This window comes from Trichechus manatus, unplaced genomic scaffold (genome assembly GCF_000243295.1).
Source record: "Trichechus manatus latirostris isolate Lorelei unplaced genomic scaffold, TriManLat1.0 scaffold00060, whole genome shotgun sequence".
In the NCBI taxonomy this organism is placed as follows: Eukaryota; Metazoa; Chordata; class Mammalia; order Sirenia; family Trichechidae; genus Trichechus; species Trichechus manatus.
The window spans coordinates 12148629-12164694 of NW_004443996.1; the positions used below are offsets into that span (position 1 = coordinate 12148629).

The 16066-nt window shown below is 37.1% G+C and overlaps 1 protein-coding gene across 1 annotated transcript in view; it reads right to left on the reverse strand.

Annotated features, from left to right (window-relative positions):
• Nucleotides 1-4863: 4863 nt before the first annotated feature.
• Nucleotides 4864-16066, reverse strand: part of LOC101353492 (putative P2Y purinoceptor 10) — a 63819-nt gene continuing 52616 nt past the window's right edge. Inside the window, exon 2 of the mRNA XM_004378909.2 lies at nucleotides 4864-7166. Coding sequence (XP_004378966.2) covers nucleotides 6074-7117 — 1044 coding nt within the window. The 5' untranslated portion in view covers nucleotides 7118-7166 and the 3' untranslated portion in view covers nucleotides 4864-6073. The remainder of the gene's footprint in view (nucleotides 7167-16066) is intronic.

Genomic DNA, 16066 nt, shown 5'->3' on the forward strand with positions numbered 1-16066 from the left:
ATCCCAGGGGACACTCACTGCTGCTCTATTGGATCTTCATTGTTCACTAACGCTATGGCCAATCTCTGATATTTGATATCTTCCAAGATCCCTAACCCTAATCTTAGGTAGTTGGGTGGCACAAATGGTTACGTGCTCGACTACTAGCCAAGAGGTTGGCTCTTCAACCCCACCCGAGGTACTTATGAAGACAGACCTGGTGATCTGATTTTGAAAGCGTCACAGCCTTGAAAACCCTATGGAGCAGTTCTACTCTGCACACGTGGGGTCATCATGAGTCAGAATTGGGATGGCAACTTAACAGTAACAACAACTCTAATCTTAATTCACTTCTCTGAAAAACTGAATCTAAATACTTTGTGGTAAGGCTAATTTAAAGGGCTCCTCTTCTCACTCTCAGGAGGCCTCATTCAGTGCTATCTTGACTCTGGGCACTGCTTTAACCCTCATATTTTCTATGGTGCTGATAGATTTTATAAAATACTTAATGACATCTTCTGTGTTGTTATGAGTTGAGAGGGGCACTTTATCTCCTCTCCTTGGTTCCATTCCTATACTACTTCTCATTGTGTTGTTATGTTTAAATAACTGTTACTCTTTACAAAGACTCTCATCTACATTTCTTATTGTATCCTCACAAGGGTGAAGCAGAAAAGGCAGAGATTATTATAACCATCTTACAAATGAGAAATCAGCTTCAGAGTGGTAAGGTGTCTCCCTCAAGATCACAAAGTTAAGAAGGGGCAAAACAGAGACTAGAGCCCAACTCTGTCTAATTATTATCAATCAGTTATAATGGTAGACCGAGTCTTGCCATTTTTGGAACTCCTGAATTCCAGAGTTTTGAGGAATAGGGATGGGGTTTGTTATTCCTTAGGCCCCAGAAATACTAGATCAAGATGACTGCATGCAGCTCTTCCTCTAGAAGTAGAAAGGAGGTGCAATGGTTAAGCACTCAGTTGCTTACCGAAAGGTCGTAAGTTCGAATCCATCAGCTGCTCTATGGGAGAAAAGACCTGACGATCTGTTCCCATAAAGATTTCAGCCTAGGAAACTCTATGGGACAGTTATATTCTGTTCTATAGGGTCAGAATCAACTCCATGGCACACAACAACAACAACTAGAAACAGGATTAAATTGGAGCTTTTCAGAGAATTCTGATAATTTCAAGAGAGTTAGTAAGGCAGTCTGTTTCCTTTGCTTCCCCAAATCCAAGGGGTAAAGTTTGTTATTCATGATAACAATACACCAATTTCAAAAAAGAAAAGATTAATATAGTCTCAAATAGGACTTCAAATACATAGGGTAATTTCTGCCAAAACCAAAATAAATTGTTGCTGTAGAGTCGATTTCAACTCATAGTGACCCTTTAGGACAGAGTAAAACTGCCCCATAGGGTTTCCAAGGAGTGGCTGGTGGATTTGAACTGCCAACCTTTTGGTTCACAGCCAAGCTCTTAACCACTGCACCACCAGGGCTCCAAGTGCTCCTAAATAGGAAGGGAGAAAAGGCCAGAGTGAGCAGATGTTTTCTTAAGAGCATTATGTTCAAATGGATAATAACTTCCCTAAGAGCAATAAAACAGTTCTGAATACACGATTTCTTGATTTAACAAGTAATGCCTTTGGAAATTTAGTTTTAAAAAGCATATATAACTAAATATAATCAGCAATTTATGTTGAAAACAAGATAGATATAGATAGAAATAGAGATAGATAGACATTGTAAGCTGAAATATTTAAATTTCAAGAACATCTAGGTGTCAAAAATATCTAGTCACACCTCTTTCATCCAGAACTCATACATCTGGCAACCTCAACTATCTAAACACAGCTGACAGAGCCAGGAAGGAAGCAAAATATTCCTGAAGAGCCAAAATAGATGCTACAAAGTCCATAAACTAAAACCCGTATGTTTAGTTCCATAAAAGATTTTCCCTTTTTCACACACTTCTCCAAATAAAATAAAACAACAAGCTTTTATTCATATTAGTTAAGTTTAAATTTTGTTCTAACTAGCTTGATTAATGTGCTTTCAAAGCCAAAAAGTTTAGAGTAATTAATTAAAAACAGAGACTGTTTTAAACAGTGGCAAAAAGTGAGAGCGAATAGCTCAAAGAGAAATATAGATAAAAGCACTATAAAACCAACATAGGAAATAAACATGCATGAGACCTTTTTAATGTAGAGACAAACACTCATACAGATTTCAATAGCCCAGAGAGAAGAAAAATATACAGTACCACAACTGATATTTGTAATGACTCTCAGTCATCCTGAAATTGTTACACTAAATGTTAGAGTTGAAGCTTTCCTTACATAATGATAACAACAATAATAATATAGCTAACAACAACAATAATTTGTAAAGTGCCTTAGTGTTCAGAAAACACTTTCCAAAAAATACGGCTCATATAGCTATCTAGTCTAGCCCCCTATGTATAAATAATAACACTGAAACCCAAAGAGAAGTGACTTGTCCAAGATCACATAACTTTTCAGTGGCAGGCCTAAAACTAGGACCCTTGTCCTCTGAATCTGGATTCGTGCTTCTTTCATGCACCATGTCTCCTTTAACACAAATGGCTTGGGTAGGAAAGAAATATTTGCACCTAAAATGGTTTTTAAAATGTTCAGATACTTAAAATGGTACATGATCATTTCTACAGAAAACAACTGTCTAAAATACAGATTTCTAGATGATTTCAGGGAATCTTGGTTTTACCCTGGATTTTTTCTCCCCTGTGCTAAATTATATTCTCCTTTTGTGACTGATAGAAAATTACTATTTCAAAAAAATCACACAAGTGAAACATTTTGTAAATTTTCAATCTTATAAAGACAGGAAAAGAAGTCTGTATAGTATTATATAACTAACCACTGCTCTTAAATTGTTACATTATTTTTTTGTCTTTGTAAATATATTTATCTCACAACTTTAGCCAATTCAACTTTTTACAGGTGTACAACTTACTGAGAGCAATTACAATAATCATCTATACAACTCAACCCTTAATCAATGTGATTTTTCCATCACCATTAACCCCCTTTCCCCACCTCCCTCCTGCCCTGGATAACCTCTAATAAACTTTGGTCTATATAAGTTTGAGTTTTCTTGTCTTTTTATATAAGTGAGGCGATACAATATTTGTCCTGTTCTGATTGACTTATTTCACTCAGCATAGCATCTTCAAGTTCCTTCTATATTGTAGTATGTATCAAGACTTCGTTTCTCCTACTGGCTGAGTAGTATTCCACCGTATGTATGTGCCATATTTTGTTTATCTATTCTTCTGTTCATGGGCATGTAGTTTGCTTCCACCTTTGGCTATTGTGAATAGGGCAATAATAAACATAGTGCATGTGATGGTTAAGGCTGTGTGTCAAATTGGCTGGGCCATGATTCTCAGTGGTTTGGCAGTTATGATGTAGTTTGGCAGGTATGTGATGATGTAATCACCTCCATGATGAGATCTGATATAATGGAATCTCCTCCATGATGATATCTGCTATGAGCAGCTTATCAGTTGAAAGGGAACTTCCTTGGAGGTGTGGACTTCATCTAATATATATATAGACTTTCTGGCAAAGCTTGCTGAATTTTGCTCTGCTCTGGATCCTGCGCTTGGTTCGTCATCATCTGAACTCTTGTTCTTGGGACTTGAGCCAGCAGCCTGCCATCTGACCTGCTGATCTTGGGTTCATCAGCCCCTGTAGCTACGTGAGTCATAGTGGTTAAGAGCTCAGTTGCTAACCAAATCATTGGCAGTTAGAATCCACTAGCCACTCCTTGGATACCTTATGCCCTGTGGGGCAGTTCTACTCTGTCCTATTGGGTTGCTATGAGTTGGAATCAGCTCCACGGCAATGGGTTTGATTTTGTTTGATTATATATATACTTCATTCATTTTGTTTCACTAGAGAACCCAGCCTAAGACAGTGTACAAGTATCTTTTTGAGTCTCTACTTTCAAGTATTTTGGGTATATACCTAGGAGTGGAATTGCTGGGTCATATGGTAGCTCTATTTTGTTTTGGAGGAACCACCACAATGTTTTCCACAACAGCTATATCAGGATATCAGTTTGCATTCCTACCAGCAATGCCTAAGTGTTCCCCCAAATCCTTGTCAACATTTGTTATTTTCTGTGTGTTTTTTTTTTTTTAATCTTAGCTATCCTAGTGGGAGTGAAATGGCATCTCATTGTGGTTTGATTTGCATCTCAGAGTAGCTGCTTAGATTGCTTATGTACAACCAAAAACCTCATGGGATTTGGTTCTTGGCTTGGAGATTTAGGGTCATGGTTTCATGGGACAGCCCAGTTAATTAGCCTAATAACATGTTTAGTGCTTCTGTTCTGTATCCTAGTTTGTTTCATAGTGGTTGAGGTCTTAAAAGCTTGCAAGTGGTCATCCAAGGCACAACAATTGGTCTCTACTCATCTGGAGCAACAGAGAAAAAAGTAGAGTCAGAAATAGGGGGAGGATATGAAATGGGTGGCTAATTGTCTCCATGAACAACTGCCTCCTTTGCCATGAGACCAGAAGAACTGGATGGTGCCCAGCTACCATTACTGAACATTTTGATCAAAGATTCTATAGAAGAATCCTGATCAAAAGGGAGAAAATGGAGAACAGAATTTCAAATCCTCATGATTCTAGACTTTCTTGGGTCATGGAGGGTGGTTGAATCCCTGAAACTATCACCCTGAGATTATCTTTAAACCAAAAATATCCCCTGAAGTCTTCTTAAAACCAAATAATAGTTTAGCTTAAGTATAAACAAAAGTCTGCCTTGAGCATTATGCTCTTTTAAGAACTATCTGTATGGCATCAAATTGACAACAGCAACTTGAAAGATTAGGGGGCAGTGAGTTTCTGTTAATGAGGGAAGAACAACTCAGAAAAGGAGGGTGACAATGGTCGCACAACTCGAAGATTTAAACAGTGTTACTGAACCGTACATGTAGAAACTGTTGAACTGGTGTATGTTTTTCTGTGTATATTGTCAACAACAACAACAAAATAAATAAAATTTAGGGGAAAAAATGTTATGTTCTATTTTAAGGAACCCCAATATATGAAATTTTAGGTTCAAATTTTCCAAGGGAAGTGATTTATATTACAAAAGGATTTAATCAAAGGGATTTTTTAAATAGCAATATTCCATTCTGCATTTATCATAGGGTTCAATTCACCAGTGTTCTCCTTATACATAACTTTACTTGTATTAAATGAGGTCCATACAGAGTTTAGCAACTGAAAAACTGCATGTATGTATGTGATTCTTTATTCATTAATCTAAATGTATCAAGTGAAATTGTGACTCAGATTGTATAAAAAGCAATCAAACTAGGGAGACTATGACATAGCTGATTTTAATAAACAAATATAACAAAATATTTTCTGAATCAGTGCCAATATATAAAAACAGTATCACTTCACATGCACTCAGAGAAATCCAAGCAAAGAATCTTCACTGCAAACCCTGAAATTCTTAAGGTTGTGAAATGTGTTAGAACATAACATTTTGTCTTTAAGCTGTGTGTATGTGTGTGTGTGTTGTGTGAACCTCATGATACTTTAGAGATATTTTGGATTAATGTGAATTATCTGTATCCCCAAGCATGGAAAGGGAAAGTGTCATAGATATTCTAAATTATAATAATTTCCTTAACTCATATTAACATCAATAAGAAGCTACTCTTCAGTCTACTCAATTAGTGTATACTTTCTAGATAAAGCTAGAATCATATAGTTTTCCTGTACAATTTCAAATGTTTTGACAATACACTAAGTCCACCTGTGATCAAATTACCTTTTGCTGCTCTCAGGAAAAGGTGCCGATCACCTTCTGTAAAGAAAGATACTTGCTCACATACTCCATAGGACAATATATTTCCATTTGGGGAGGAAATACAGGCATGAATATTTCTTTCATAAGAATCATTTTGAGGATAAAGGGAAGGGATCAGTTTTTCTTTAAGGTATTCATCAACATCATTTTTTAAAAATCTTCAATATGATATAGCTAAACTGATAGATTATATGAATTGTTCTAGCTAATTATGTGATTAAATTGTCTTGGAATCATCCAAAAATTCAAGAGAGATATTTTGAAGATCCTCCTTCCTCTGATTAATTTCCCAATTGCTCTCCTGACACCTCACACATGACTGAAGAACCAAGCCACCATGTTCTGAAAATTGATCACGAAATTCTGAAGTCATGAAATAATATACAACTGGATCAAGACAACAATTCAGATTTGCAAGACACAGGGAAATGATGTGGAAACATAGAGTGCTCTTAATAAACGAGCAGCTGGAAAACACATGTTGCTTCACCATCATAAAGAAGGGGAAATTGAGGTGGTAAGGGGTGAAACACACAACGAACACTACTGCACATGTCAGGACCATCCGCAAAGCCTTTTTTCTCTCTTCGGTATTCTGTGAGGGAACTTGGAATTCCCTTAAGGATTTTCTCGTTTTCCATGTGCAAGAGGTGATAATTACAACAGGTAACACAAACCCTCCAATTTCAGCTACAGTTACCATGCCAATGGCGGAAGCCATGCTAATGTGTTGAAGCCCTAAATCAGCAAAGCAGGACTCAGTGTTGTTGGCTAAGTCTGCGTTTCTCAGGATGGGTAGTGGTAAACAGGCAGTCCCCACAATGATCCAAATGGCAGCACTGATGCCCGCGTCGTACCTACATTTCCAGTCTCTGGCCTTGAAGGGCTTGAGGAGAAAGAAGCACCTCTGAAGGCTGATGCACGTCAGGAAGCAAATGCTGGCATACATGTTGAGATACTTCACGTAGAAGCACAGCAGGCAAAGGGCTCTCTGGAAAGGCCAGTGGTGGCTGATGTAATAGTAAATCCGGAGGGGTAAGGACAGCACATGAGCAAGGTCAGCCACAGAGAGATTGATCATGAAAATGATGGCTTTATTTTTCTTGCTGATGAAGCGGCACAGAACCCACAAGGCCACACTGTTGGCCAGAAGACCAGGGATGAATATGAGGATATAGGTGGTTGCATAGAGCGAGTACTGAAATGGCATTTGAAGATCCATGCACTTTGCTCTTGTACTGTTCATGCTGTTACTTCTCATTCTGAGGATTTATGTTCCTTCCTTAAGGAAAGCATTAGAGTGATGATTTCTGCAGAAAATTGAGTAAAAATAGAGTCAAGGCCATTATCAGTCTTATATTTGAGTATACAGATATATTTGTTTCCTACCAAAGAAGTATTCAAATGTAAATCATAAAAGGGTCTTTTCTAAATAAACTGAAATATCAAAAGGAAGATATTTTTAGGAATCGAAAAGATCACTATTTTGGCAATAACCTGTCAGATTTCTCCCTTATTAGTAAGAGAGAGTAATCAGACTTGCAGAGCTAACCCATAGGCAAGACCTCACTGCAAAATAGCTCCAAGATATGCATTCCAGCACTCCTATTGGGTTCCACATTTTACACTTTTCCCCATCTGGATTTTGAAATTTTGAGATCTAGCTGCATCCGCTATCACTGACCCTAGGAGAGCAAAAATTTAACTCATCTTCAACTGCATCCTTATTAGGGAATAGGTGATTGCTGAGGTGAGTCTGTGTACTTTTATGGAATGAGACATGTGATAGGGACCTGGGGAAAGTTTGGCAGGTTAGCAGGCCTTGGACTGACAGGGACTAGGAAAAGAGAGTGCAACTCAGATAACCTTTGCCTCTTTCAGAGTTAGTCCTGCTTATGTGTCATGGGGAGCCCTGGTGGCATAGTGGTTAAGAGCTCGGCTGCTAACCTAAAGGTTGGCAGTTCAAATCCACCAGCTACTCCTTGGAAACCCTGTGGGGTAGTTCTACTCTGTCCTATAGGGTTGTTATGAGTTGGAACCAACTCGATAGCACCTAACAACAACGTGTCATGGGGAAACCCTGGTGGTGTAGTGGTTAAGTGCTATGGCTGCTAACCAAAAGGTTGGCAGTTTGAATCTACCAGGTGCTCCTTGGAAACTCGATGGGGCCATTCTACTCTGTCCTACAGGGTTGCTGTGAGTCGGAATCAACTCAACAGCAATGAGTATGGTTTTTTTGGTTATGTGTAGTGGAAGGAACCTTGGTGGCGTAATGGTTAAGTGCTTGACTGCCAACAGAAAGGTCTGAGGTTTGAACCCATCAACAGGTCCATGAGAGAAAAGACCTGGCAATCTGATTCCATAAAGATTAGAGCCAAGAAAATCCTACGGGGCTGTTCTACTCGGTCACATAGAGTCGCTATGAGTAGAAAAGGATTCGACTGCACCTAAGAATAACAAGTGTCATGGCACTTTCCAGAGCTTCCGTAACTTTAAAGTTCAGACATTATGAGAACTTCAGCTTTCAACAAAAGGAGCTCCATCTCTCTTTGTAGCTTTCAGTGCAAGTCCAATGAAAAGTTATTAATGTGGATGGTTACATTTTTAACAATCCTAATTGTTAGAAAATTCTTCCTTCTAGTGAGCCAAAATCTGTTTCCCTGTCATTTCATCTTAGTTCTGTCTGCTGGAGCCAAATAAACTAAGTCTACTCCCTGTTACACATGAAAGCTCTTTAAGTATCTGAAGGCAGCAATCCTGTTCTCTCTCAAATCTTCCCTTATCTGGATTAAACATTCATCCATAATATGAAATGCTCCTGTTCTGGGTTTTCTTTTGGTTCAAACCATGATTGTTTTTTGCCAAAAGCCACTACAATACAGTTTATTCTACCCTTGAATGTGAAAGTTTAACTACTTAAATGTTTGATATTTTTAGAAAATATGATTTATGTATCTGATTTTAGAAACAAAAGGATAAATGGGATTTTAATACTCCCTTGTACTTTTTATTGCTTGCAAATGCAGTAAGTTTGCTTCACCTTTTGTGGAATTTACATTTTGTGGAATTAAAAGGAAAATAAGACAGCCTTAACATTGACTACTTTGTACTCAAGTGCAAAAGTAAATGCATATTTTTGCAACAACTTTTGAAATATGAGTTGGGAAAGCAATATGGGGTAAAACATAACCAATTAAAAAGTGTAATGCAGTCAACCCACATACAGCTCATACAGTGCCAAATAACCTATTTGAGCTAACTACATGGAGCTCTCAGAAAGATTATATTTGCTGACTAACAGTCAAACAGCCAGCTTATTCAGACAAACAGCTAGTTTAAATTTTTTTTTTTTCACTGAGGTGACAATTTTGCTGAATCGTTCAGTTAGTATAGGAAACTGTAAATGGAGCCAAAACTATCTTTTTTGTGGTTTATCTGTTTGTTTATTCACTGAACTAACTAAAGGAATCTAGCAGATGTTTATACTCAGTCAAAATAAAAAGCTGTATAAACTTGAACCAGAACTATTCATGAAATAAAATTAAGGAAACAGCTAATATACATGAAGACTTACCTGATCATCCTTGGATTTGTTATAATAATAACTAATATTTAATGAATGCCTACTTTGAGCCAGGTGCTATGTTAAGTGCTTTATATATACTCTCTCAATTAACTCCTAACAAGAACTCTATATGACAATCCTATTATCATTGCTATTTTACAGATGAGGGAACTTAGGTCCCAAGAAAGGCAAGGCTCACTTCCTCCAGGAAGCCTTCCAAACCTCCTCGAACTACAGGTCACTCCTCTGGCCTCAGAGTTCCCATAGTTCTGATAATTTTCTTTATTGAGAGTGCACTAAACACACCCAGCATGCAGTAGTTATTTGCCTTTCCATGGGGGTGTATTTTGTTGTTCTAAATAAATACCAGTCTCCTACAGATTAAAGACGCAGTCTCTTCTGTTTATAAAAGTATCTGGAATACATTAGGAGTTGACTAAGTGTTTGTTGAGTGAATGACTGACTGAATGATGAATGGATAAATATGGATTAAAAAAACATCCCACTAAGTGGAAGCGAATGAGTATGTATCTGGGGGATCAAAATTTAGCTGTGATGTTTGACTTGACCACCAGGTGTCATAAATATACCAACGTTCAAGTATCTTTTGACACTGAACTAGCTGCTATGGAGTAGACTCCAACTCATGGTGACTCCATGTGTATCAGAGTAGAACTGTACTCCACAGGGTTTTCAATGGCTGATTTTCAGAAGTAGATCACCAGGTCTTTTTTCTAAGATGCCTGTAGATGAACTCAAACCTCTGACCTTTGATTAGCAACCAAGTAAGTTAACCATTTATACTACTCAGGGATTCCTTTTGACATTTAACACATAATTTGTTTAAAAACCTCATTAAGGGAGAAGTCATATTAAAAGAGAGAAGTAACAAAAACACTCTCTGTAATTTCAGAAGCAGAATCCTTTAAAGGACTTTTAGGCAGTTTGGTTTATTTTATTTTTCCAGCCTTTATATGTCCTCATATAGTTCTCTGCAAATGAGTAGTTTGGCTTTTAAATGCATTATACATCCCTAAAATATTAGGTCTGTTAAAGGCCATCAATATCTTCTCATCCTGTCATTTTTTATAGATGAGGAAACTGAGTCCAAAAAATGAGATTAAATTTTCCAAATTCACACAGAAAGTTAATGGCAAAGGTTGAACCAGGATCTCTTGCCTCCCAGTAGAGAGCAATTTCTGCTTTTCCAGGAGCTTCTAAGATGAAGACCATATTTTTTAAATTATCTGATAATAATACAAACTTTCAGAATGAACCAATGCCAGATTTTAGACAACTAACCTTGGCAGTGAAGTGTTACAGCAAGAGTGATTAGTTTCTTCCAAATATTTTGGAACAAATATGGTATTTTTTAAAGCAAATGAATATTTCCAGCCCCTAATCATAAGATTGTGTGAAAAATCCACTTAAACAGATTAGGCTGTTTTCATACTTTCATTCTTTCTTCATCATACAAGGAAGAATTTCACATAAGAAAACAGAGGCAAGCAAAAACAAATCAAAATTATCTATCTGAGAGGCAGCCATGCTTTAGTGGTAGAATTATCACCTTCCTTGCTGGAGACACTGGTTCAATTCCTGGCCAATGCACTTCATGCACAGCCACCACCTGTCTGTCAGTGGAGGCTTGCATGTTGCTATGATGCTGAACAGATTTCAGTGGAGCTTCTAGATTAAGATAGACTAGGAAGAAAGTCCTAGTGATTTACTTCCAAACATACACTAATGAAAAGCCCGTGGATCACAGCAGTCCGACCAGCAATGGATCATCAGGATGGCACAGGACCAGGCACTGTTTTGTTCCACTGTGTATGGGATTGCTATGAGTTGAGAGCCTACTCAATGGCAGCTAACAACAACTGTAACAGCAACATCTATCTATCGATCCATTTATCTAGCTACACCAGTATTTCCACTGTTAACATTTTGATGTAAAGCCTTCCAAACCTTTTTTCTATGCACATAGATGTACATATGAATACATATATCGATGTGTCAACCAAATTTGACTTATAAACATACTCTTTTATAATAATAGATTTTATTCCTTTAACTGTAATTATGATTATCCTTCCATACCAATAAATACACATGTAAATAATCATTTTAATGGATACTTAGCATTCCATCAAAAGTATGTACCATAATTTAACTGGTGGAATTTTAGGTAGATTCTCATTTTTTCACTTTTAGAAACAATGCTTTTAAAAACATTTTTGTGAATTTATCTTTGTACTCTTGAGCAATTATTTCCTTTGGATAAATTCTTAAAAGTAGAATTTCTAGGCTTTTGATGCATAATACCAAACTATCCTCCAGGAAGACATCCTATACAAAACTCCAAAGCTCATGCTCTTTCCCATAACATAAATCTATTGGTTTTCTAGATGCATCATATTCTGTTTAACTGGAGGAAGAAATATGGTGTAGAGAACTCTGAGACATTCTTTAAGGCCCTGTTCAAAGTAACTTCCTCTATTCTTCTACCTCTTCACTGATCAACCTGGACAGAATTTATTATTCCCATGTCAGCACAGTGGTTCTCAAAGTTGAGCATGCATCACAGTCATCTGTAGGGCTTTCACACAGAGTTTTAGATTCAGTAGGTTTGGGGTGAGACCCAAAGATTTGCACTTCTAAAAAAATCCCCATGTGATCCAGGGGCCACACTGAAAACCACTGTCCTAAAACAGTGTTTATACCAGCAAGGGTTGTGTTTTACCTGAGAAACCAGTACATTATCTCTTCACAAATATTGGTAATCATTTAAGTAATCGTATTTTCCTTTTCACAGACAAGTTCGTATCTTAACTTTAACTGTATAGTCTAATCTGGCCTATTTATCTACATTCTATTATTTCTCCTGGTCGTGACCATGCAGAAGAAAAGTAACAGTAAAACAAAAACAATGACAAAAATATCACATTGTGTTAAGGTCTTTAGAAAACGAACAGTCATGATTCTATTTTTTAAATATCTTGTGCAATCAGAAGAGTGAGATAGTTCTTTTAATGCTATAAAGAAATTTGAGCTTTTAATTGTTTTATCACAATGTATTGTTGAGAAAAACATATAAGCTTACAATAATTGAGAAAAATATAAGTTTATTCCTTAAACATTCAAATCCAACTGGTTCAATTTTAAAATAATTATTATTTTCTTCTGTTTGGTGTCAGGAACTTGATAACAGTAAGTTCAGTCAAAGCAAAAATGCATTTGTCTTGAGAATTTATTAGCTTTAAAAATCTATATGATAAGCACTTTGTTGATTAGACTTTCAATTTTTAAAGGGGAAACATATTTCTGATTTTACTTTTCCCCCAGAAACTAGAGATTTTGTTATGAATTGAATTAAGTTCCCAAAAAATTTGCGTTGTAAATCCTAAACTCTGCCTGTGGTTGTAATTCCTTTTGTGAATGGGTTGTGTTTGTTATGTTAATGAGGCAGGATTACCGTAGTGTGTACTTTGAGTGAATCTCTTTTGAGATACAAAAGAAATTAAACAAGCAAGCAAGTAAGCAGAGATGGGGGAAGAGAGATGCCAAGTCACATGAAGATCAGCCAGGAGCAGAAGCTCAAAAGAGACAAGGGCCTTCCTCCAGAGCCAACAGAGAGAAAGCCTTCCCCTAGAGCCAGCACCCTGAATTTGGATTTCTAGCCTCCTAAACTGTGAGAAAATAAATTTCTGTTTGTTAAAGCCACCCATTTGTGGTTTTTCTGTTATAGCAACACTAGATAACTAAGACAGACTTATAAACTTTCACCCACAACCACTTATTCTTAATTATTTTTCACCAGAACCCAATTTGTTTTTAATTTCGTAGTTTTCTGGATCTCTTTTCTCTCTCTCTCTCTCTCTTTGAGAATCAGTACAGTATTCAGAGCATAGGCTTTGGAGTCAGAGAGACCTGAGTTTGAAACCCAGTTTCTCCACTGATGAGTTGTGTTTCCTAATGTATCTGAGCCTCAGTTTCCCCCACTGTACAATGTATGGTATTGCTGTGTATAGTCAATGAGGTGAGCTAATACATGCCATGCATGTACCTGACACATAGTAATATTTCAACATGTATTATTATTATTATTTGTTTTGTGTATTTTTATAAGTCATGGAAGAAGGTAAAATATTAATAAATTTCAAAGCCCAGCTCAAGTTCCACCTACCCCAGAAAGCTACCACTGACTCCGCTAGTCCTTATTGATCTCAACTTTCTTGGTATTTCTGAAGTATCTAGCAACTTATGCCGCACAGCATCAGCATTTAGTAATAATTATATTCACTGAGCATTTGCTATGTGCCATACAATTTTGTTATTGTTAAGTGTCATCCAGTCTATTCTGACTCATAGCAACCTTATGTACAACAAAACGAAACACCGTCCGATTCTGCACCATCTTCACAATCTTTGCTAAGTTTGAGCCCATAGTTACAGTCACTGTGTCAATCCATCTTATTGAGGGTCTTCCTCTTTTCACTGACCTTCTACTTTACCAAGTATGACGTCCTTCTCCAGTGACTGGTCCCTCCTAATAACATGCCCAAAGTACAAGAGATGAAGTCTCACTATCTTGGCTTCCAAGGAGCATTCTAGCTGTACTTCTTCAAAGACAGACTTGTTCCTTCTTCTGGAAGTCCATGGTATATTCAATATTCTTAGTCAACACCATAATTCAAAGACATCAATTCTTCTTCGGTCTTCCTTATTCATTGTCCAGCTTTCACATGCATATGAGGCAACTGAAAATATTACAGCTTGGGCCAGGCGCACCTTAGTCCTCAAAGTGACATCCTTGCTTTTTAAGACTTTTAAGAGGTATTTTTGCATCAGATTTGTCCAATGCAATACGTCATTTGATTTCTTGACTGCTGCTTCCATGGGCATTGATTGCAGATCCAAGCAAAATGAAATCCTCGACAACTTCAATATTTTCTCCCTTTATCATGATGTTGCTTATTGGTCCAATTGTGAGGATTTTTGTTTTCTTATGTTGAGGTATAATCCATACTGAAGGCTGTAGTCTTTGATCTTCATCAGTAAGTGCTTCAAGTCCTTTTCACTTTCAGCAAGCCAGGTTGTGTCACCTGCATATTGCAGGTTGTTAATGAGTCTTCCACCAATTCTGACGCCATGTTCTTCTTCAAGTAGTCCAGATTCTCAGATTGTTTGCTCAGCATACAGATTGAGTCAATATGGTGAAAGAATACAAACCTGAGAACACCTTTCTTGATTTAAGCCACTCAGTATTACCTTGTTCTGTTCAAACAACTGCCTCTTGGTCTATGTACAGTTTCCACATGAGCACAATGATGTGTTCTAGAATTCCCTTTCTTCCCAACCTTATATATAATTTAGTATGATCCACACTGTTAAATGCCTTTTCATAGTCAATAAAACACAGGTAAACATCTTTCTGGTATTCTCTTCTTTCAACAAAAATCCATCTAACATTAACATTAATATCTCTCATTCCATGTAATTGTTTTTGAATTATCTTCAGCAAAATTTTACTTGCCTGTGCTATTAATGATATTATTCACTACTGTCCACATTTTGTTGGATCACCTTTCTTTTGAATGGGCACAAATATGGATCTCTTCCAGATGGTTGCCTAGGTAGCTGGTTCCAATTTTCTTGGCATAGATTAGTGAGCACCTCCAGCATTACATCTGTTTCTTGAAACATCTCAATTGGTATTCTCTCAATTCCTGGAGCTTTGTTTTTGTCAATGCCTTCAGTGCAGCTTGGCCTTCTTCCTTCAGTACCATGAGTTCTTGATCACATGCTACCTCCAGAAATGGTTGAATATCGACCAACTCTTGTTGGCACAGTGAATCTGTGTATTCCTTCCATTTTTTTATGCTTCCTGCTACATCATTCAATGTTTTGCCATAAAAAAACAAACAAACAAACCTGTTGCCATTGAGTCGATTCTGATTCATGGTGACCTATAGGACAGAGTAGAACTGCTCCATAAGGTGTCCAAGGAGTGGCTGGTGGATTTGAACTGCTGATATTTTGTTAAGCAGTGGAACGCTTAACTACTGCCCCACCAGGGCTCCATTTTGCCCATAGAATCCTTCGAAATTGCAACTCAAGGACTGAATTTTTTCTTCAGTTCTTAAGCTTGAGAAATGCCAAACGTGTTCTTTCTTTGGTTTTCTAACTCCAGATCTTTGCACGTTTCATTACAATACTTTACTATGTCTTCTTGAGCTGCCCTCTGAAATCTTCTGTTCAGCTCTTTCACTTCATGATTTCTTCCATTCGCTGTAACTACTCTAAGTTCAAGAGCAAGTTTCAGAGTCTCTTCTGTCATCTATTTTGATATTTTCTTTCTTTCTAGTCTTTTTTTAACAATCTTTTGTTTTTTTCATGTATGCTGTCCTTGATGTCATCCCACAACTCATCTGGTCTTTGGTCATTAGTGTTCAATGCATCAAATCTATTCTTCAGATGGTCTTCAAATTCAGGTAGGATGTACTCAAGGTCGTATTTTGGTTCTCATGTACTTGTTCTAATTTTCTTCAGCTTCAACTTAAAACTTGCATATGAGCAATTGATAGTTTGTTCTGATTTGGCCCTTGGTCTTATTCTGAATGATGATATTGAGCTTTTCCATCT